Below are 21,263 nucleotides of genomic sequence, written 5' to 3' on the forward strand. Positions count from 1 at the left end.
TAAACAAACCTTAGCAATATCGGTTACACAAAAGTACAAAATATGCCTAATGTACAAGAGAATGAAGTGAATAATGAATAACTATAAACAAGAGTTGTGAAAATAACAATACTCAATATTTAGGTGGACAATTTAAGAAAAGCAGTTAAAAAAAACAGTAAAAAAAATAAATAAAGACACAAAAAGAAGCAAGCAGGTGAGGAGTACTACTACTCCTTCGTCTGAAAGAAAATTTAATAATAATATTTTATAGAACTATTATAAATAGACAGAGCAATAAAGATTAATACTATAAAATTAAAGAAAATAAATAGAGAAAAATGAAATTTTTATGTAATATTTTAAATCAAGTAACTACCATAAATAAAATAAAGAAGTAATGATAATATATAAGTTTGGGTCATTGTAATTTTCTATTATTATAATATTTGATTAAGATTATTATAGAAATCTATATATATATATACAATATTTATAACATAATTTTAATTTTTTTTATTTATATATATAATATAATGTAGAGTCAGAGTCAGAGTCAGGACGAGAGGAGTGGAGGCTTTATCATTTAGTAATAGTGGGTCGTCGTCTGCTTCATCTTCTTCCTTCCAATTCGAATTGGAACTGGATTTGAATTGATCTTACTCTTCTGGGTCTGGGTCTTGCTCTGTTTATGGTTCTGTTTCACCAATGAAGAAATCCAGCTCGGCGCCTCCATCGAAGCCCACATGGGTCCTCCCTTATCGGACCCAAAGAGTGACGGAGCTCTACAATCTGACGACAAAGCTGGGGCAGGGTCAGTTCGGCACTACTTTTCTCTGTACGGATAAGTCCACTGGGTACCGCTTCGCCTGTAAGTCGATCCCAAAGCGGAAGCTTCTGTGCGCAGAGGACTACGAGGACGTTTGGAGGGAGATTCAGATAATGCACCACTTGTCGGAGCATCCCAACGTGGTCAGGATCCGGGGCACTTACGAGGACTCCTACACCGTTCACCTGGTCATGGAGCTGTGCGAGGGTGGCGAGCTTTTCGACAGAATCGTCAAGAAGGGGCAGTACAGCGAGAGAGAGGCTGCCAAGTTGACCAAGACCATTGTTGGGGTTGTTGAGGCTTGCCATTCTCTTGGGGTCATGCATAGAGACCTCAAGCCAGAGAACTTCTTGTTCGACACCGTTGATGAGGATGCTGCCCTTAAAGCCACCGACTTTGGTCTCTCTGTTTTCTACAAACCAGGTTTGGTTTCCTTTCTTGGTCTTTTTCTTTAGGGTTTGTAGATCAAACAAAACAAAATGTAACAAAGTGATCGTTTTTGCTTATGATTTTCATGTGGGTGTAACTCGAGACAATTTCTTTCTTAGGTGAAACCTTTTCTGATGTTGTGGGTAGTCCATATTATGTTGCACCGGAGGTGCTGCGAAAGCTTTATGGACCTGAGGCAGACGTATGGAGTGCAGGAGTCATACTCTACATCTTGTTAAGTGGAGTACCACCTTTCTGGGCAGGTACATATATATATATATGTGTGTGTGTGTGTGTGTGTGTGTGTGTGAGAAATGTGTCATTGAATGCTGTTTTTGAATCTCCTCTGTGTCAACTGCAGAGACTGAAATGGGGATCTTTCGACAGATATTGCAAGGAAAACTTGATTTTGAATCTGAACCATGGCCCGGTATTTCTGAAAGTGCCAAGGATCTCATACGAAAAATGCTTGAGCGAAACCCGAAGAAAAGGCTGACTGCTCATGAGGTCCTTTGTAAGTCTTGACTTGAGTTTAGGGAATCCTAAAACAACAAACGAGGCTTCTTGAAAACTCCACGTGTTGTTAATTATAACTTTATCTAATTAGACTACAATTATCTTTTATTTCAGGCCATCCCTGGATTGTAGATGACAGGATTGCACCGGATAAGCCTCTTGATTCTGCCGTGCTTTCTCGCCTCAAGCAATTCTCTGCTATGAATAAACTTAAAAAAATGGCTTTGCGAGTAAGGGATTAACATATTTGTAATGCTCATTTAGTTAAGCAATACCTGAATTTCGCACGAGTGAGGTTTTTTGTAGCTTAGAATTTAGAATGCAGCTTGCATGATTCTTCATCTTGTGGACTATACTAGAAAGTTCCGAGTGAATCTGCAAACTGCATTTATTGGGTGAATAAATATTTTCATGCTATATCATTACACACACATGTTTCTTATGCACAACGGTTTTCTTCTTATAACTTGAACATTGTGTATTTTCATTTGTTGTGACATTGCAGTGCTGTATGCAATGCCTGCCCTTGCATAAGTTATGTATTGTGTATTATGTGGACAAAAACCAATTAGTTTTGATGTTGTAGTTACTTTGCCAATGTTCAAAGTTGGAAGGGGGGTTCTTTAATGATTTAATCTATTTTAGAGTACAGGAGTTGGATCCCAGTAGCATCATGTGTAACTTGTTTCATTATGAACTTCTGACTTACACAACTAGTTTACTACACTGGTGCTTATAATGTGGCAGCTCATCAGTTAATCACTTTAAAGTACAGGGTCTAGAGTTGGATCACAGTAGCATTATGCAGCAGCTTGTGTAGATTAAGTTTGTTGGAGGAATTTACTTGTAGATTTTTGGTTTTAAGGCCTAGGAACTATTTGTGTAGCTAATGTTGTTAAGCTGGATAATTCTCTACTTGTGACTTCACTTTTGCAATGGTGAGGTGACCTTTTTATTTTTTTGGTTACTATGGTGGCCCCCTTTTCAATTGTAAAGCACTGACTTCTCGTTCGCATTCAGGTCATAGCTGAGAGGCTTTCAGAAGAAGAAATTGGCGGTTTAAAAGAGTTGTTCAAAATGATAGACACAGACAATAGCGGAACTATCACATATGATGAACTTAAAGAGGGACTAAAGAGAGTGGGTTCTGAGCTCATGGAATCTGAAATCAAAGATCTCATGGATGCAGTAAGAGCAAGAGGATATTATTTCGATCATTATCTAATATGGTATAGGATATCTCATTTTTATCAATGTTGGCATCACACATATCTTGCTTTTGAGTTATTTGCAGGCAGATATTGACAACAGTGGAACAATTGATTATGGCGAATTTCTTGCTGCAACTGTGCACTTGAATAAGCTGGAGAGAGAGGAGAACTTATTGTCAGCATTTTCATTTTTCGATAAAGATGGCAGTGGTTTTATAACAATTGATGAACTTCAACAAGCCTGCAAAGAGTTTGGTTTGAATGACTTCCACCTCGATGAGATGATACAAGAAATCGATCAAGATAATGTATGTTTTCTATAGAGGAAAATGTGTAAGCATTTTATGTTATTGTTTAAAGTAGGTGTAGTGTTGTGTGCTGAAGAAAGGTTTTGTTGCAGGATGGACAAATAGACTATGGGGAATTCGCTGCGATGATGAGAAAGGGCAACGGAGGAATAGGAAGGCGAACCATGAGAAACCAGATCAACCTGGGAGATGCTCTAGGACTGTCCAACTCCAACTCCAACCATGGAGATGGAGATCAGGATGAAGATGGAGTCCCTAATGTTGATGATTGACATAATTTAATAACTTTCACCTTGAGAGAGAGAGGATGTTTTGGTGGAGTGGATATAGTCTTTTTGAGAATATTATTACAATATGAAGAAACAATTTATATATATGTTATTGGCTCATCGTAATTGTACTCTAGACCCTTTATTTTAAATTGGTTGGCATATGGTTTTAGTTTCTCATCTCTTTACATTATTATTATTATTATTCGAATAATTAACATACAAAGCATTAAGCTCTAAAGAAGAAGAATAATTCACACTTTACTTTTTGGATGCCAAATTGGGTAGGGTTGAGCAAAAAATTCAAAAAAATCGAATAAACTGCTCAAATCGACTGCCCGAACACCAAAAAAACCGAAACATATGAAACCGAAAACCGCTGAAACTGCCTTGGCGAAAACTGACATTAAATCGGTTGATTTATAAGTAGGTCGCAAACCGACCATACAAACCGAAACCGACCAAATATGGTTAGGTTCCAAATTTGTAGATATAATATTGTAACCATGTGTTTAGGTTTTCAAATCATAGAGTTAAAATCTTTAAGTTATCAAATTAAATGAATCAATTTCATATTAAAAAAAAAGCTAAAAAAATGGATTCCAATAATCTATATTTTTTAAAATTAAATTTCCTTAAAAATTATTTAAAAAATAAAAAAATCAAGTTCGGTTTGGGCGGTTTTAATCGACCAAACTGCGGTCTAAATCGGTCGGTATTTTTTGGTGTTGTAAGTAGGTCGGTCAGTTTTTGGATCGCACCAATCCAAACCGAAAACTGGATTTTAGAATAGAAAAAAACTGCCCAAACCAACCGATGCTCAGCCCTAAAATTGGGAATATCCAAATTATTTTGTAGAGAACGAGAGAGTTGGTGGGTAGGTGGAAAGTTTGAATCTTTCTCTCTCTCTCACTCCAGTGAATCAATTCCCCTCTTTCAGCTGCAATACAATACAAGTACAAGACTCGACAAAAGCAAGGCCTTTCGTCTAAGAACCCAATGGAGCCTGAGTGATGATGATGGTGACGGCTTTTTAGTTTCTCTTTCTCTAATTCTTTATCATGTATGCTGTTTCTTTTGGTTATGAAAATGATAAGAATTTCAAAGCAAGAAAGAATATTGTGAATAAATCTACTTTCTTTTGATGTTTGTAATAATAAAAAGAGCATCATTTATTACTAAATCCGAACATAAAATGACATAAACAGTAATACTTTAATAAGCAGTATCCAAGTAGTAAACAGTGATCTCCACAGAAACTCCAGTCATGGTAGCTCCATGAGTGTACATCACAGCTGAACCAACCAAATCCACCAGCGTCGCCATTGCACCACCGTGCAGGGAGTTGCTGGCGTTCTTAATACCAAACAATGGAACATGTCATATACTGATGATGTGACAGTCAAAATCCTGTGATCCGTAAGGGTAAAGATCGGGTAAGCTGTGCAATCCCACACCGCCTGGGGAAGGTCAAGTGTGATTATTCTAAGACTGTGTAGGTATGGGACTACACAGTTGAAGAGGGCTTAAATGGATTGATGGGTACTACCTACATCAGGAAGGTCCATCTTCTTATCGGTAGCCCATCACTTGAGAACTACATGGTTAAGCGTGCTTGGCCTGGAATAATCTAGGGATGGGTGACCTCCTGGGAAGTTTTCCAAGGAAGTGTGCGAGTAAGGACAAAGACTTATCTTGGTTTGTAGGGTCAGTCATCATTCCGGAAAGCAGCCATAGTGACGTGGGACGTCACAGATGATGATGATGGGATTCAATTGAAATGCATTGAATTGACATGAGAGGCCAGATCAACCTGGGAAATGCTCTAGGACTGTCCAACTCCAACTCCAACCATGAAGATGGAGATGGAGTCCTTGTCTAAATCATTCTAGTTGTAATGTAGACCCTTTTGGTTTCTCATCTCTTTATATTATGTATGTCAAAGTATTTGCTGGGCTTTGATGTTGTAAAATGAAAAGGGCACCCATCCATTAGTAGTAGTAGCAGTACTAAATCCAAACATAACATAACATAACATAATCCAATGTAACATAATTATGAGATGAATGTTCACATTCTACTGGACACAACAAAGTACATAGTATGACGGGCATGAGCAATAATTCTGCCAGTGTTTTTGTTTCTAAGCTCAACACTAACAACACCAATTGCTTTTCCGATGCGCAGAGTCTTGGCCTCCACCTGAATATCAAACAAAGTTTTAATCTCTAAGTTCTAAGAAGAAACACAGATTTAAGCTTTAAGCTCTAAGCTCTAAGAAGAAGTTGCAATTATTTCATCATTAACAAACAAAGCTTCAATCTTTAAACTCTAAGAAGAAGAAGAGGAGGAGGTTACAATTATTTCATCATTAACAAACAAAGCTGTTAAAGCTCTTTTGCTTTAAGAAGAAGAGGAAGAGTTTGTTATTATTTCATCATTAACAAACAAAGCTTTAAGCTATAAGCTCTAAGAAGAAGAAGAATTTGCAGTTATTTCATCCATAACAAACAAAGCTTTTAAAGGTTTAAGCTTCAAGAAGAAGAAGAAGACACTCACACCGGCATAAGCAGCATCCAAGTAGGAGATACTCATATCCACAGAGACTCCGATGGCGGAAGCTCTATGGGTGTACAGCACAGCTGTACTCACCACATCCACCAGCGTCGCCGTCGCACCACCGTGCAAAATGTTACCGGCGTTCTAGAGGGTTCAATTGACCAGGAGACAAGTGGGGACTGTGAAAGAGCAGAGAAGACGACCCGGCTCAAAAAGATCGACATGGAGTCCATTACAGACCACAGTCTCAAACAATCTACGGGGCATTGCGTCTATGTCCACGTCTTTCTCCTTCTTCTCCAAATACCTCTTCACTGCCTCCTCCATATTACATTCCCAGAATTCAATATTCACGATTCACACTATTTTTGATCTCTCTCTCTCCGGTGAATCAATGCCCTTCTTTCATTCAGCTGCTATACAATGGAAATACAAGACTAGACAAAAGCAAGGTCTTTTATCTCTCAACCCATGGAGCCTGAGTGATTGATGATGATGATGATGATGATGATGATGATGATGATGGTGATGGTTCAATTTATACAATGAGAATTTGATCCATCTCTATCTCCTACCGACACATACACAAAGCTATCTGTTTATGGTTTTATTTTTGTTCTTTGGATTTACTAATAAATCTGTGTTATTTGTTTTCTTGTTCATCATCTATTACATTTTCTACAAATATGGTAACAGTTTCAATTCTTTTGATGCTGTAATAATGAAAAGAGCATCCTTTATTGCTAAAACATAAGATAACATAAATAGTAACATCATGAGATGAATTTTACATTTTACTGGAGACAGGAAGGTACTTAGTATGGCGGCCTAGAGCAACAATTTTGCCACTCTTTTTCTTTCTAAACTCAACACTCACAACACCCATTGTTTTCCCCATGCGCAAAGTCCTGGCCTCCACCTCTATTTCCTCCTGAAAAAGAACAACATCAGATCAGATCAGAACAGATCAAACCATATCATTTGATATCAATAATAATGCTCTTATTTCATCATTATAATCATTGGTTCATACTCACCCCGGCATAAGCAGCATCCAAGTAGGAAACGCTGATTTCCACAGAAACTCCGGTCATGGTAGCTCCATGGGTGAACATCACAGCTGAGCCAACCAAATCCACCAGCGTCGCGGTCGCACCACCGTGCAGGGAGTTGCCGCCGTTCTTAATACCAAACCATGGAACATGTCATATATGAATGATGATGATGATGATGATGATGATGGGATTCAATTGAAATGAATTGACTTGAGAGAAAGCTCACCAGCAGACGAGTTGGGACTGTGAAAGAGCAGAGAAGACGGCCTGGCTCAACAAGATCGACTAGGAGCCCTTCGGTCACCAAAGGCTCAAAGATTTTTGGGGGCAGTGAGTCTATGTCTATCGCCTTCTTCTCATCTTTCTCCAAATACCTCTTCGTGGCCTCCATACTCTTTCCCAAAATTCACAATTTGGATGGGAAATTGGGAATATATCCAAATTTATTTATATACTGTAGTCAATTGGGTACAACAGAACAAACAACACCACACATTTTTGTCATTTCACGTAGTCAAACTTGTATATTATATAAATATTTATTTATATAATTAGTGGGTGGGTGGAAAGTTTTGATCTTTCTCTCCCAATTCTCCGGTGAATCACGAGATTCGATGTCGTTGGGAGGACATGAACGTGGAAAATCTCGTGGCTGGGCAGCCTTCGACCGCCACCAACGACAGAAGCAAGGTCTTTTACCTCTGAACCACGACCCTGACTCTGACCGTGACCCTTTCCCCTCCTTACCTTCTTCTTCCTCATCCTCCTTTTCTATTAACACTTCTGGCTCTGGGGGTGGTGCTGTTCCAAAGCTTAAACAGCTCCACTCTTGGGCTGACCATACCTTGATTCAAGATATCATGGAAGCTGTCGACCACGACTTTCAAAGGGCCTCCACTTTGTTGCAAGCCATGGACGTTTCATCATCAGCCCATGACCGTGAGACTGACCAAAACAGAAACCCGATAATGGAACTTCGCCTGGAAGAGGAAGCTTCTCCTAGCGGGGAACAGCTTTCTGAGGATAACAAGAATCCTCCAACTCCAATCATGGAAGGCCGCTTCAGCTATGTACCCATGGAGCCTGAATGGGAGGAGGGGTATGATGATGAAGATGGTGATAGTGATGGTGTTTACTTGAGGCATCGAAAGGAGGCTTTAAGAGCCATGAGGTGTGTAATTGTATGTATGTCATTTTTGTTTGTACCTCTATAATCATATGCTTTTTTTATTGAAGTAGAGAGAGTAAGAAAATATATGAATTGGTTTGGTTTGGTTTGGATTGGATTGGAGCGAGTAGATCAGCATCACAACATGCCAAGGCAGCAACAAATGCTTTTCTCAAAGGGAATCATAGTTCTGCTCACCAACATTCCCTCAAGGCTCAGCAACAGCGGTTGGCTGCTGAAGCCCTGAACGCCAAGGCAGCCAACGATATCTTAACCGTCAGAAATAGCCAAAACGACGTGTGGAATCTTGACTTACACGGTCTTCATGCATCAGAAGCTGTTCAGGCCTTGCGACAGCGTCTGCATAGAATCGAAACTCAGCTCTTGTCCAATCGTTCTTTATCTCCAAACAGCCTTGACATGGATACTAGGATGAGGAGGAGGAGGACTGTAAGCTCTTCTTCACTGGAATCCATGGAGAATAAGAATAGAGAGCAGACATCCTTAAGAGGGCAGAGACCAACATCTTTGCATGTCATAACAGGTGTTGGTAATCATAGCAGAGGACAAGCTTCTCTTCCTGCTGCAGTCACAGGATTCCTCAATGAAAATGGGTATTCAATACTGGACTTTATCATTATTATTTTGAAGTTTGGTGATAAATGGATCATTTATCTCATATATATATATATATATATATGTATGTATGTATGTTATCTTTGCAGGTATCATTATGAAGAGTTGAAACCAGGAGTGATTACCGTTCGCCCCAAATTTCGCCTTCTTAGTTAAAACCTCCCCCGGTTCATTTATGATTAAACTTTGTAGATTGTACCTTTGTATTGCTAGCTGCTTTTTTTTTTATTTATTTAGTTTAGATTAGCACCAATGAATATGGTGAACTAATGTCGTTAACTACATCTTATTTTTGTTTGAAACCATGAAACGGGTACATCTTGAATCTTGATACTGCCATATTGTAAACAAGAGTCAGATATAATATGTTATGTTGATTTAGTGCATGCAATTTGATTTTTGTGCTTGTCATCTCTTGAATTCTGGGAAGCAAAAGCCTGCATAGGCGTTGAAACAGCTAGGTGCTATGATTAAATCTGAAACCCAATCTCTAAGATGGTTTTAGTAAGACCTTTGGATAGTCCCATTGGCCATTAAGAATAAACTCTCAAACCCAGTTAACCCCTAATCTTGGAGCTATATTTTGGACATTCCTGGTATGAAACATAGGCTTTGGTTTCCACTTCTAGCTACTAGTGGGAGAGGCTTATATCATGAGCAAAACTAAATAAGATATATAATCAAAAGAAGAGTTGATTTATATATATATATATATATATTCAATGCTGCTACATGACCGTTATTATAGGCTGAAGCTGAGTTGTTCGTTTGGCTTGGCTATGAACTATTGACTACTGTATTGTCTATAAATGTATCTGCTCTTGTTGAATAAAAGTGTTACAAACTGACAGTGACTATGCTACTGGGAGAGGCATTGTGAGAAAGTCTGGCAATTGTGTTTGTGTGGTGTTCTTGTTCCTTGTTCTATCTCTGATATGTTTGTGTGCTCATTGCTGACATTGGAGGATTGGTTTTGATTCTCATATATATATATATATATAATCATGATGATCAAAACTAACATATATAATCAAAAGAAGTATCAATATATGTATATATATATATCAACAGTATCTATTTATCAGAAGTTCTATTTGAGTAATGGATAAAGTCTTCATATATCATATGCAATGATGTTTATAGTCAGTAGGTATTGGTGTAAAAGGAATTCAAATTGTTTGTACAAATTAATTGTTCATTAGGGAGTGAACTAATAAGCAAAGGTGGGAGCTGTCTTGTATGCCTTTTCACACTCATCTTTATGGCTTAGTGAAGTTAGTATTTTCTTTATATATCTTATGTGATTGAGGAACTTCTGTGATGCTTCAGAAGAACTCATAAGGCCTAATCAACATGGAATCAGTCTGTCAAATATTTACAAAAAATTTCTTATAACGACCCTTAATTTTCTTACTCGAAACTTAGATGCTTTTGATGAGGTTGGATTAGGAAGAGAACTAATGCAAATAGTCCCAAACCATCTCTGTTCTTTTGGGCTCTTTGGTTCAACCAATCCTCATTCATTGGTTTCTATCAATGCAGAAGAGATCTCAGTAGTGCTGACTGTCACAACTACGTGAGTTAGCTACTTTCCATGGCTGACAATCTATATGGTAAGACTATAGCTGAGCTGCAAGAGCCCAGCTCAATGGCTGCTATTTGTTCTCTGAGGTCTACGATTTTGCTCAGAGTTCAAGTGTGGAGTAAGTTTTGGAAGAGAACCTTCAACAGTATGCATATTATTATAGTGCATATATATATATATAAAATATAAACAATTCTCATGAAGTGGCTTCACTACCGGTAAGACTGTTCAGTGTTTTCGACTCACGAAGAGTTTTCGACACCGTATATATTATAGTTGTTTAGAGTATTCTACCAATTTTTAGAAAATTTCGAATAGTTTACAATACCGAAAACTAAGTTCAAACTTGTTGCTTTCCACGCGCATAAATATAAATTAATCACGCGTGCAATATGTTTGAATTTAGTTTTCGGTACTGTAAACTATTTGGATTTTTTTTTAAATTTATAGGCTGTTTTAAATAGCTACAATATATACCGGTCATAAAAAAATCACACCGAAAACGATTCATGGGTTGAGAACACTAAGAGTTCTGAAGATACATAAAATTGTACTGCTGGTCAATGTGTGTTTTTTTTGTCCATTGTAGACAAAAAAAATCAAAAGTAGGGGTCATGTTCATAACAAGAGCAAAAGTTAAAATATGGAGAAAGATTTTAAAAATTGTGGTATAAAAGGAGAAATCGTTATTTTATCTGTTGGGATGGGTTAATTATTATGTAGACTATAGTAGGACTAGAGAGAAAACTAAACCAAATATAAATATGTCCACCCAAATATTATACACATTAACACAACAGTTTAGTGGTCCCAGTTTTGAAAATTAGTTAACAGATGTAATGTTTAAATATATATTTTGAGTGCACATATCATTACTCGTATCACGACACTTAACATGAATTAAATAGACTTCATTGACATGCATTCTCAAGAACAACAAAAAGAAAGAGCTGTTTTCCAAATAACAACAAAATATTTTGTAACCGGATTGGCAAGAAAATAACAAACTCTAGGGTATAAATCATTGTAAATTTCATCATTAAGAAAAGGTCCAAATAATTCAGTTACAACTTGATATGTCAAAAAGCGCCTCAAGATCACAATTGTTTTATAGGCATATATCAATCAGTGTCATAATTTCAAAGCAAAATGTAGCAAATTTCCCCCACAAAAAAGGAAAGGAATTCCATGCTCTAGAAATGCAAAATCCAGTGAGATATAACCTCGTCTCTCCGCTGCTGCTGCTGCTGCTCTAGTCTCGTTTTGCATCACCGCTATGCTACATAATCGTATAAAGCTCATCATGCCTCACCTCAAAAATCTATTTGCTCAGACATGTTTCTTCTTTTCTAGTTTAGCTTCAGCGAGTCGTTGTCGCTTCTTCCATTCCGGGATTTTACCAGGGAACGCCCATCTCAAAAATCTCTCCCACGAGTAACAACTTAGGAACATGAGCAAAGCCCATCCCAGTAACTTATTTCTCAACCCTTCAGGCAAAGGCACCAACTTCAAGCTGTCGTTCAAGCTTCTGAACAGATCAGAAGTGATGACGACAAAGAATCCAACAGCAGACAATAGGGCGTACAAGAATGGCTTGTTTTCCGATACACTCTGGTTAAAAGGATGCCCCATGTAGTTCACGGCAAAGGTCGCAACCTGAAGCATCATGTTCACCATGTACGAAACTGTATTCACTAGATTTGGATGAAAGTTCGAGTCTGGTTCGATGCATTCTTCGGGCATATGTTTCTCTGCCTCTTGAACAGAGGATATTAAGAAACATAGGTGTATAGCAAACTGTCCCAAGAGAGAGAGGAACACGTAAAAGCAAAAAATATTAGGGTGTGGTCGATCCGCTGAAAGGGTGGGGAGCGGGCGGGCATGTGAGATGAACAGAAAAAAGGCTGCTGTAAATACACCACTAATAGTAGCCTGGACATCACCGAGCTTGACACCGTCCAAATACATCACACTCAATACATATGCTGTAGCGAGGCAATTAAGGCCAAGAATTTTGAACATCTGGAGGGTAGTCACAAGAGTACTACGACCCTGGCGAATAATGTCTGTGGTTGGGGAAACTGATGCATGCTTAGCTGTAAATGGCGAAGCCATGGAAGCATCACCGAGCTTGACAATGGGTGCACGGCCATCAGAATCATCATTCAGTTCCTCCATCATTTTCTTCAGCTTTTGCTGTCTCTCTAATGCCATTGAGTGGCGGTTACTAATTGAGTTGTTTGTAGCAACTTTACCTTTTGAAGAGCCTTCTGCTTCTGAAGCAGGTTTTGATTTCTTTACTTTGGCAACCTTTGTACTTTCATCTTTAGATGTTTCTGAGGACGACTTTACGGTTTGAGTTGGAGGAACTGCATTCAACAAGGCAACTCCTACATGCGCCTGGAAAAGGTATAGCAAATTACATTTTCTTGATCATGATTCTAATTCAGGCAAAGACTCTTAAAGGAAGAGTAGATTAGAGCATAAATCTCAATTTATCTGACTAGTAAATAAGAAAAGGATGGTGTGACCAAAAGATAAGAACACAACCCATAAGAACATGTACATAATTTGAATGCCCAACTATCATTTCATAAAAATCTTTTTTTTGAAAAAAGAAAAATTGCAGAATAGTTGATAACAAAGCAATATGAGAAAATTGACCATTTCCTACAGCAAATATTAGTTTTAAAAATGTAAATAGCAGAAAAGTCTGAGTCAACCGATAACCATATTGAGCTCAGTTCTACTTCTCTGTCAATAATTTGTTCAATTTCATTGGTAAAAATTATAATTGTTAGAGCTGATTAAGTCAAATATTGTTTAAACTAGCAAAGAAGTCAAATACAGCACAATTTTAGAAAGGAATCCATGAGATGCAAGGATTATCATTAGCAATAGCAATATAATTGAGATAACAGCCACATACATGCAGTGTGTGAACCCATACAAGTATAAAATTGCAAATGAATTCAGACATGTCGAAATTACTTTATCTGCTGGGAATGATGAAACTTAAAGGGTTAAATCGTAAGCAATCAGAACTGTCCAAGCTATCATACCTGCTTCAGAGCTCCAACATCATTGGTGCCATCCCCACACATCAAAGTTATACGCCCCACAGTTTTAAAAGTGGTCATAATGAGTTCTTTCTGCTCAGGAGCAACTCTTGCAAATACCTGAAACATATAATCAGCAATGTCAAAATGAATCCCATGTCAGTATTAGCACTTTACGAAACAAACTGCATTTACAAACCTTCACAAATGGGATGACTCGTGTAACAGCACCAGTCTGTTGCAACATTTCCATGCAGTCACCACCAATACAGAGATCATGAGTCTCTGATATAGCTTCAACCTCTTTGTCACTGAAACAAATTGTCCGAACAATGAAAATAATGCAAGATTGTTATAGCAAGGTATATTGCTCGGATCTATCCTAATGGATGGACAGAGTATAGGACTAACTTCATGAATATGGAAACTTCTATTGTGGTATTAGAATTACCAATTGAAGATATTAAGTGACTCACAGGTTGGCTGCGGGTCTAGAAAAAAAAAACAGGGAAACTAAGAATTTAGCTACCCAAATCTGCCTTGGAGGTGTACGTAAAAAGGCCAGAAACCATTTGAAATATATTGCACTATAAATACAATAGGAGGACCAGCCGCACAAACAAACAATCAAGGGGAAAATATGGAATTTTTTGGGGACCTCGGGGAAGAACTATGATGTAAAAGAGTGAGGAAGGTGTAATTGTTCTTGGATTTATAAACTAAGCAAGTTGTAAGGCATACAAAGGGTGAGTTTCAACATGATGACAAAAAAGGCAATGGCAACAACCACAACACAATGTATTACCTAAACGGCATCCTTTCCACCTCATCTGGAGATATCCACTCATATCCTTCGCCATTCCCTTTTCGACTGAGAATGAGTGCTGGTTTTGATACAATATGAACTTGGCTAGCAACATGGCATGCTGTCAAGGCTTGGTCACCAGTAATCATCACCTAATAATTAGTAACTTCATATCAGGAACAGAATGACAACTCAATTACTGTAATATAGCTCAGGTGGCCAGCGGCAGAAAAATCTTGGAATAAATGCTGGACCAATGTTTACATAAATCAAAGGTGACAAAAAGAATGCAAATAATTTTTATTAAACCAAACACCCAGTGTAAATGTTACTCTCAATATTTAAGTTACCACAAATGTTCTAGATACAATCGAATATATTTCAGCATATCTGTGAGTGCACAAGAAAAGATGCTTACCAAGTCATGTGATGAGCCTTTCAATTCAGACAGTACAGTGGCTGAATCTGCTCTAATTGGACAGTTAAAAACCTATAAAATGTGAAAATATAGTTTAAGAGTCAGTATTCAAAAACATTAGAAATCCATTTGATGGTCATCACTAATACTTCTGTTTACAAGATCTGTTAAAATGCTGACATAGCAAATGATTTTAACAATTCCTTAAACAAAAATTGTCCATAAATACTTGACATCTTGTTAAAAACAGAAGGAAAAATAAAAAACAGGACACTACTAGAAGGGGGGAGAAAAAAGAGAAGGGTGAGGGATGCATTTAATACAGAAGAGTTTGTTAATTACCGCAAAACCAGCAAATGTAAGATTGCTCTCGACTACTTCCCTATCCAAGCTTCTAGCTTCACTGACCTTCACATGATTGACACATAAATGAATAAGATTGCAGACATATTACTATCGGAGTAAAGCCGAGCAATATTAGCAAAATAGAAAGGGCAATTGTAGCAGTAGTAAGGTGCTTAACATGGTTAAACATGAAAACCACACATGGCTTAAAAATATAATTTGCAGATTTTTATTTTAGAAAAAAGACCCCTGAGGGATACTATATTTTCAATGCCTTCAGTAAAATGGTAGAGAATTCTTACTGTCATGTCTGGAAGGGACTTGAAAGCAAGAGCCAGAACACGGGATCCTTGCCGAGTATATTTTTTGTATGTTTCCACATATAATGGAGGGACTTCTGTAAGCCTATCTTGAATAGTTTCGGGGGCACCCTGTAAAGAATAGAATAAAAAATCATTCATAGAAGTAGAAAGAAGATATTTATTGATCCACCATGACAAATCAGGTCAACGTGACAACGTCTGAAAACAAGAGAGCAATAAGAACATACTCATATATAATCTGAGATCACATTTTAGAAGTTCAAAAAAAAAATATTTTTAATGACACTCAAAAGAGGTATCATGTTAACAGAAAAACACAAACTTATAGGTTTTAAAATGAGAATCTAATACTAAATTTAGATGGGTTTAAATCCAAACTTCAAAGCAAGAAGGAAGGTGATGTTGAATTGGACTTATCTTTCTGTTGGTAACAAAATATAAGATAACTGAGCTCATGTTAAGTAAATTCATCCAAAAGTTGCCCACAGAATGAAAATGACACTTGGGGGTAAAATATAATTTTTTTATAGAGCTATAGCACACTTGGTGTACATACATAACAAATCAATAATAAGGAGGACCCAGGTTTAAACCTGAGACCTCCACCTAACCCCTTTCCTACCATTGAGCTGACCTCAGTGGCTGTTAAGATATAGATTTTATAATTCTCAATGATAATTCTCTCTAACAAACATATTGCCTCAAATCCATGCGCATACCTTCACAAATGCAAGAAATTCCTCCTCCATGCGAACAACAACTGCCATTCTTTTCAAATAGGAAGCAAAATGGTGTCTCTGGACAATTTGAACAGCATGACCACTTCCTCTGCAATCAATAACAAAATTTGAAAAAATCAGAATTCAACAAATAAATTATGATCTAAATACTCAGCCAAAAGGAATCTCAAGCATCCTTCCTAACAGTTCTGTTATTTTCAAACACCGTATTCCCATATTAGGAAGGCCTCAAGGTGTAGGTAGAGGATCTTAACGACTATTTAGAATTATATATAAATAATTATACATGCACACATATTCTTTTTACCAGTTTCGGACAAAGCATTGGAAGTATTACCACTGTGAGTTTCTCTTACTAGTTCTAGTCCACCTCAAAAGGAGATGGAAGAAAAAAGAGGGGACATATGCAAGTATATCTAGTATTTTCATAAAACATATTCTCTAGTATGAACAGAAACTTGCGGTGAGTCTTGAATGAAAAGATATTCATCCACATAAACAATCACAAACTTCTGAGAAACATCCAACTAACTAATACTCTTCATTATCTGAATGAGAAGATTTAAAATATTTACCTCTTTGGCATGGCTTTCTCATCAGATTTATATGTCCAATCTATCCCCTTTAGTGCAGCCTTTTCAAGAGGATCACCAACCTGCAGCCAAGAATAGTATTGTAGCAACATATTGATATTCAGAACACAAAACATTATTGTAAACTCAAATTATGTGGCAATTAAATTAAAGGGAAATAAATATCACAGGTTTGTTTACTTGAGTAAATATAAACAAGAACAATGTTCTGTTTTACAACAAGTATGACCTTTTTTTTTACTGCTACTTACATATTTTAGCTTCTATACAGCATAAGTATAGGAAGCTAATCATTTAACACAGGTCTATGGAACATACCAGCTTGTTATCCACAAATACTAATGCATGACAAGAAGCCATTATCTCCACTGTGCGAGCAGGTAATTTGGTTGCATCAGATTCCAAGTCCATAGAACTATTTGATCCAACAACTCCACTGAATTCCTGGGAAGGAGCAAGAAATGAAGAGATAAGCATAATAAAATAAGAGCTGAGGACATAAATATAATAGATTATTTTACAACAAAAGTATACCATGTCATCTGACGTAAGTGTTCCAGTTTTGTCAAAACAACAAATATCAACCTGCAGGAGCCAAAACAAATAGTTCAAAATGTATCTCTAGCAGAATAGAAGTGTGCCTTATAATTGAGAACATACAAATTCGGAAGAGGAAAATCAGGATGAAACTAAAATATAAGGCCAACAAAAGAAAATAGATAATCAAATGACTATGCACATCAGTAACATGAATACGGTAAATAATGGAAACAAAGGTAGCTAGTCTCATTGTAATTTTTCTGACCACAAATATGTATATACACAAGCTAAAACCTCACCATGCATACAGACTCACGAGCACCCCTCCCTCCCCCAACATCTTTCTATTTCTTATATCCCAAAGTCAAATGTAGGATCAAAAGACAGTCCTAAAGCTGGCCAAACATACCTTTCCAGCAAATGGAATGCGAAAAGGTTCTGTACAATATATTCCACGCCGTGCTAATGCAATCAGAGATGTATTAACAGCTATAGATAATTCCATTGGCAGCTCAGGAGGGATCACAGATGTAATAATGAGTGAACAGCTTAGAAAAAGCTTGTACTTGCTTCTAGTAGGATCCTCTAGCCCCTACATCATTAAGTCATTTTCATCATGAAACAACAAAATCAAAAGCCAGAGAACAATCTATTAGGTATGTTAAGTTTCCAATTATTCACCTTTTTTAATACATAACCAGCAGCTATTATGGCAAATACAACTAAAAATAAGATAAACAGCCCACTTTCCCAACTATTAGCCGTAACCTGGAAGTCAAGAATTATGAAAAAAAATCAGCCAAGAACAAAAGGAATCAACCACTGTTGATTTATACAATTATAGATAATGAAATTATCATAAACAAATACAAATTACCCTCTCTGTAGAAAATAAAATTGTTCGCATCAGTTTTCCTTGACTTGTTTCAAATCCAGTTCTTAGAACAACAGCAACACAGCCACCATCAGGAGTCTTCAAAGGGAAGCTCTGATTCCAGTTTTGTTTAAAAGGATAAATAAAACAGGTGAGCATGAGAATATTCAAAATACAAAATACATGAATTTCTTGAAGTTTGAATCACCTTATCTGGAGTATGCTGAAGAATTTTTGTACCACCAAATAAAACATGGTTTTTATCTCTTTTAACAGATAACTTCTCCTCGATACCTCTACCCATAACTGAAACCTGAACACGAGAAATTTATGAAGCATCCAAATTAAAGAATCAAACTTTCCCAGTTTCCAAATGAACCATTATTCAGCATGCTACAACTATCAAAGAAAGCATAACAATCTCAACTCTAACTATGACTATGACATAATCTATGCAAACAAGGCTCCACACACAAGAAAATGACACGGCAAAGCATAATGTATTTTGTTCCAACATTTATATAAATGCATTCGAGTGTGTATGCGTACTCACATTGCACACAACTCCATTCATTAAAACATGTTAGATATATCATATTTCAATTTATTGCTGTTCTCTTTTCTGCTATTTTGTCCACGGATAAATTGTTCTTCCCTAGTACCAATAAGCCATAACCCCATATGTGCAGATTGATAGTTGGTTTTGTCTTAGAACTTTAGGGTTTAGGGTCAGCACTAATAACAGGCAGAAAAACTACCTTCCATTGAGGAGTAGACTCTCCTGTGAGAATGGCCTCATTGACAATAGCACTTCCAGCTAAGATAAGCATATCAGCTGGTACAGACTTATCTTCTCCATTCTGACCAGAAGAGCGCCCAACAGAGACGACATCCCCGGGCAAAAGATCTGTTCCAGAGAGCTTCACCCACCTAAGAAGATCAACAGCATTAGTAGCAAGCTTTCTATATAAAACAAGATTGTACATCTGTATTTAAGTACACGTGTTGTGTGTCATTAGAGAGCTAATTGTCATTGAGATAACATACTTCCCACAACGATGCACCATGAGCGTCTGGTTGTCTACTCTAACACGTCTAAGCTCAGTTAGCGTCTTTAACCTACTTTTTGCCATTGTTGATTCGAACATGAACAGCATGAATAGGGTGAACAGACTGTAATACCAATATTCGTCCAAACACCAGAGGCCAACACAGAACACCTACATTAAGGAAAAGTAGCAAAAGAGGAGTGAATACCTGAAGATTATCGAATGAGAGCAGAGAGAGGGTGGGGGTGGGAGAGAAAACCTGAAATACGAAGAAGGGCTCCATGCAGTGCTCTTTCATTAATTTCTGGAACGTGGGTTGTGGATATTCAAACCTAAAATTAGGGATAAAGTAAACAGAATGAAATTAAACAACCAAGTAAGAACATATAAAGTAGGGAAGAGGAGAGCAGAATGATAAAACAAAGTGAAAGCAGTAACCTACACATTCCTTCCCCACTTATCAGTGGCTACAACAATTTTAGATTCAGTTCCATGGCCAGTGTTTTTCAGATAGTATCCAAACGTTTCCTTTGTAGGGTAAGGAAGCTTGCTAAAGTTCTGATTTTCTTTAGAGTAGATGAATCGTTGCTTTCTAAAATCAAAGTAAATCTCTTCGCCAAGCTGAAAATAAATTACAACACACACACTCAGACGATGTAATTAAGATAAGAATTATACTCGTTCAGAAGACAAAAATTGCAGAGAGTTGACTTACTTGCTCACGGAAATTTAGCGCTACAACTTCCTTAGGACCAGAGAATTTAGCTGGAGTTACTTTGCATGAATCCGCATGGTGAATATCATTAACCTGAAATTGAGAAATGAACATGCGTATATATACATATATATATATATAGAGAGAGAGAGAGAGAGTGCGTGTGATACATACCTTTGCGTACTGGACGAAGCATTTAAAGTCCACAGACCAAACAGTGAAAAGAAAAACCAAAATGTGAAGGGTTGCAATTGCACCGGAAACTATAGCAGCGTCGACAATGTCTATACTGGGAAGAATCGTAGTGAACCAAACAGCATAGAGAAGAGCAAAAGGCCAAACATCGAGCCGCCATGGCCAATGCTTCTTCCTCAACAAATCAATTCTTTCAACGACTTTCCCCCCAACATGAAATCTCAACATCTTTGCTGCCCACGACTGGAATCAAAATCAAATCTCAAATAAATCAATTGAACAGAGCAGAGAGCAGATCCCCAATTCGAAGGTTAATGATGGAATTAAAGTGAAGAAAGTACCTAGAAGCAAAAGAGGGGTTTCAGTCTCGAAAGAAGGAAAGGTCGAAGGCGGAGGGATTCCTCTTCCTCGGGCAGCCTTTGGCGTCTCTCTCGTCTAAAGTCGTACTCCTCGCACTGAGATGAGAATATATATTTCTCGTATTAATGAGATTTATCTATATTAATATACCAGATTATAAAAGGGAAATTTCACTTTTTATCTCTAATAATACCTAATATTACCAAAAAAATCTCAACAATAATAGTATTTTCAAATTAATGCTAAGCTTTTCCCTCCTACCGAAAATACCCTTCCCATTCAATCTCAGCCTTCTCTCTCTCAGTCTCGGTTTCTCTCTCTTTCAGTCTCACAAAAATCCCCCAAAAACCATCGAACCCCCACCTCCGTCGAGCCGTCGAGCCGCCATCTCCGTCGAGCCCGCATCTCCGTCGAGCTCCCACCTTCTCCGTCGAGCCCCCACCTTCTCCCATTTCTCCGGCGATCTCGAGCCCACTGCAAACTCCCATTTTTCTGTCAAACCCGAGACCCACGGAGCATATTTCCTTCAAAGTTTAAAAAACTAAGGTAAAATCTTGAACCCAAGTCCATATTTGCTTTATATCGTTGTTGAATCTGTGATTTGTGGAATGGGTTGTCCGATTTTGTGGGAAATTTTTCTGGGTTTGAACCAGTGGCTCGATAGGTTCGATTATGGTTCGATAGTAGGCTCGATAAGGTAGTT

The 21,263-nt window shown here is 37.5% G+C and overlaps 5 protein-coding genes across 5 annotated transcripts; 2 read left to right on the top strand and 3 right to left on the bottom strand.

Annotated features, from left to right (window-relative positions):
• Nucleotides 1–525: 525 nt before the first annotated feature.
• LOC133790221 (calcium-dependent protein kinase SK5) lies at nucleotides 526–3,716 on the top strand. The gene is made up of 7 exons (XM_062227761.1): nucleotides 526–1,231; nucleotides 1,357–1,500; nucleotides 1,599–1,751; nucleotides 1,868–1,983; nucleotides 2,774–2,941; nucleotides 3,048–3,272; nucleotides 3,365–3,716. Exons 1-7 carry the CDS (start codon nucleotides 688–690, stop codon nucleotides 3,542–3,544), a joined length of 1,530 nt encoding a protein of 509 aa, XP_062083745.1. The 5' UTR covers nucleotides 526–687; the 3' UTR covers nucleotides 3,545–3,716.
• A 1,895-nt stretch (nucleotides 3,717–5,611) lies between these two features.
• On the bottom strand, nucleotides 5,612–6,427 carry LOC133789575 (uncharacterized). The gene is made up of 3 exons (XM_062227379.1): nucleotides 6,341–6,427; nucleotides 6,101–6,244; nucleotides 5,612–5,743 (listed from the first exon to the last, which is right to left on the bottom strand). The coding sequence occupies exons 1-3, from the start codon at nucleotides 6,425–6,427 to the stop codon at nucleotides 5,612–5,614; spliced, it is 363 nt and encodes a 120-aa protein (XP_062083363.1).
• A 392-nt stretch (nucleotides 6,428–6,819) lies between these two features.
• Nucleotides 6,820–7,546, bottom strand: LOC133790224 (uncharacterized). Its single transcript, XM_062227763.1, has 3 exons — nucleotides 7,382–7,546; nucleotides 7,138–7,281; nucleotides 6,820–7,031 (listed from the first exon to the last, which is right to left on the bottom strand). The coding sequence occupies exons 1-3, from the start codon at nucleotides 7,544–7,546 to the stop codon at nucleotides 6,888–6,890; spliced, it is 453 nt and encodes a 150-aa protein (XP_062083747.1). The 3' UTR covers nucleotides 6,820–6,887.
• Nucleotides 7,547–7,769: 223 nt separating this feature from the next.
• LOC133790222 (uncharacterized) lies at nucleotides 7,770–9,365 on the top strand. The gene is made up of 3 exons (XM_062227762.1): nucleotides 7,770–8,326; nucleotides 8,455–8,937; nucleotides 9,049–9,365. The coding sequence occupies exons 1-3, from the start codon at nucleotides 7,770–7,772 to the stop codon at nucleotides 9,113–9,115; spliced, it is 1,107 nt and encodes a 368-aa protein (XP_062083746.1). The 3' UTR covers nucleotides 9,116–9,365.
• A 2,187-nt stretch (nucleotides 9,366–11,552) lies between these two features.
• Nucleotides 11,553–20,663, bottom strand: LOC133790225 (probable manganese-transporting ATPase PDR2). The gene is made up of 22 exons (XM_062227764.1): nucleotides 20,542–20,663; nucleotides 20,180–20,443; nucleotides 20,006–20,098; nucleotides 19,733–19,911; nucleotides 19,550–19,622; nucleotides 19,289–19,461; nucleotides 19,000–19,171; nucleotides 18,450–18,554; nucleotides 18,245–18,355; nucleotides 18,049–18,135; nucleotides 17,777–17,959; nucleotides 17,362–17,412; nucleotides 17,146–17,271; nucleotides 16,810–16,889; nucleotides 16,214–16,322; nucleotides 15,474–15,602; nucleotides 15,169–15,234; nucleotides 14,827–14,898; nucleotides 14,409–14,560; nucleotides 13,803–13,914; nucleotides 13,607–13,723; nucleotides 11,553–12,944 (listed from the first exon to the last, which is right to left on the bottom strand). The coding sequence occupies exons 2-22, from the start codon at nucleotides 20,426–20,428 to the stop codon at nucleotides 11,874–11,876; spliced, it is 3,510 nt and encodes a 1,169-aa protein (XP_062083748.1). The 5' UTR covers nucleotides 20,429–20,443; nucleotides 20,542–20,663; the 3' UTR covers nucleotides 11,553–11,873.
• Between the last annotated feature and the right edge of the window lie 600 nt (nucleotides 20,664–21,263).

The sequence above is a fragment of the Humulus lupulus genome, chromosome 7 (assembly GCF_963169125.1).
Source record: "Humulus lupulus chromosome 7, drHumLupu1.1, whole genome shotgun sequence".
In the NCBI taxonomy this organism is placed as follows: Eukaryota; Viridiplantae; Streptophyta; class Magnoliopsida; order Rosales; family Cannabaceae; genus Humulus; species Humulus lupulus.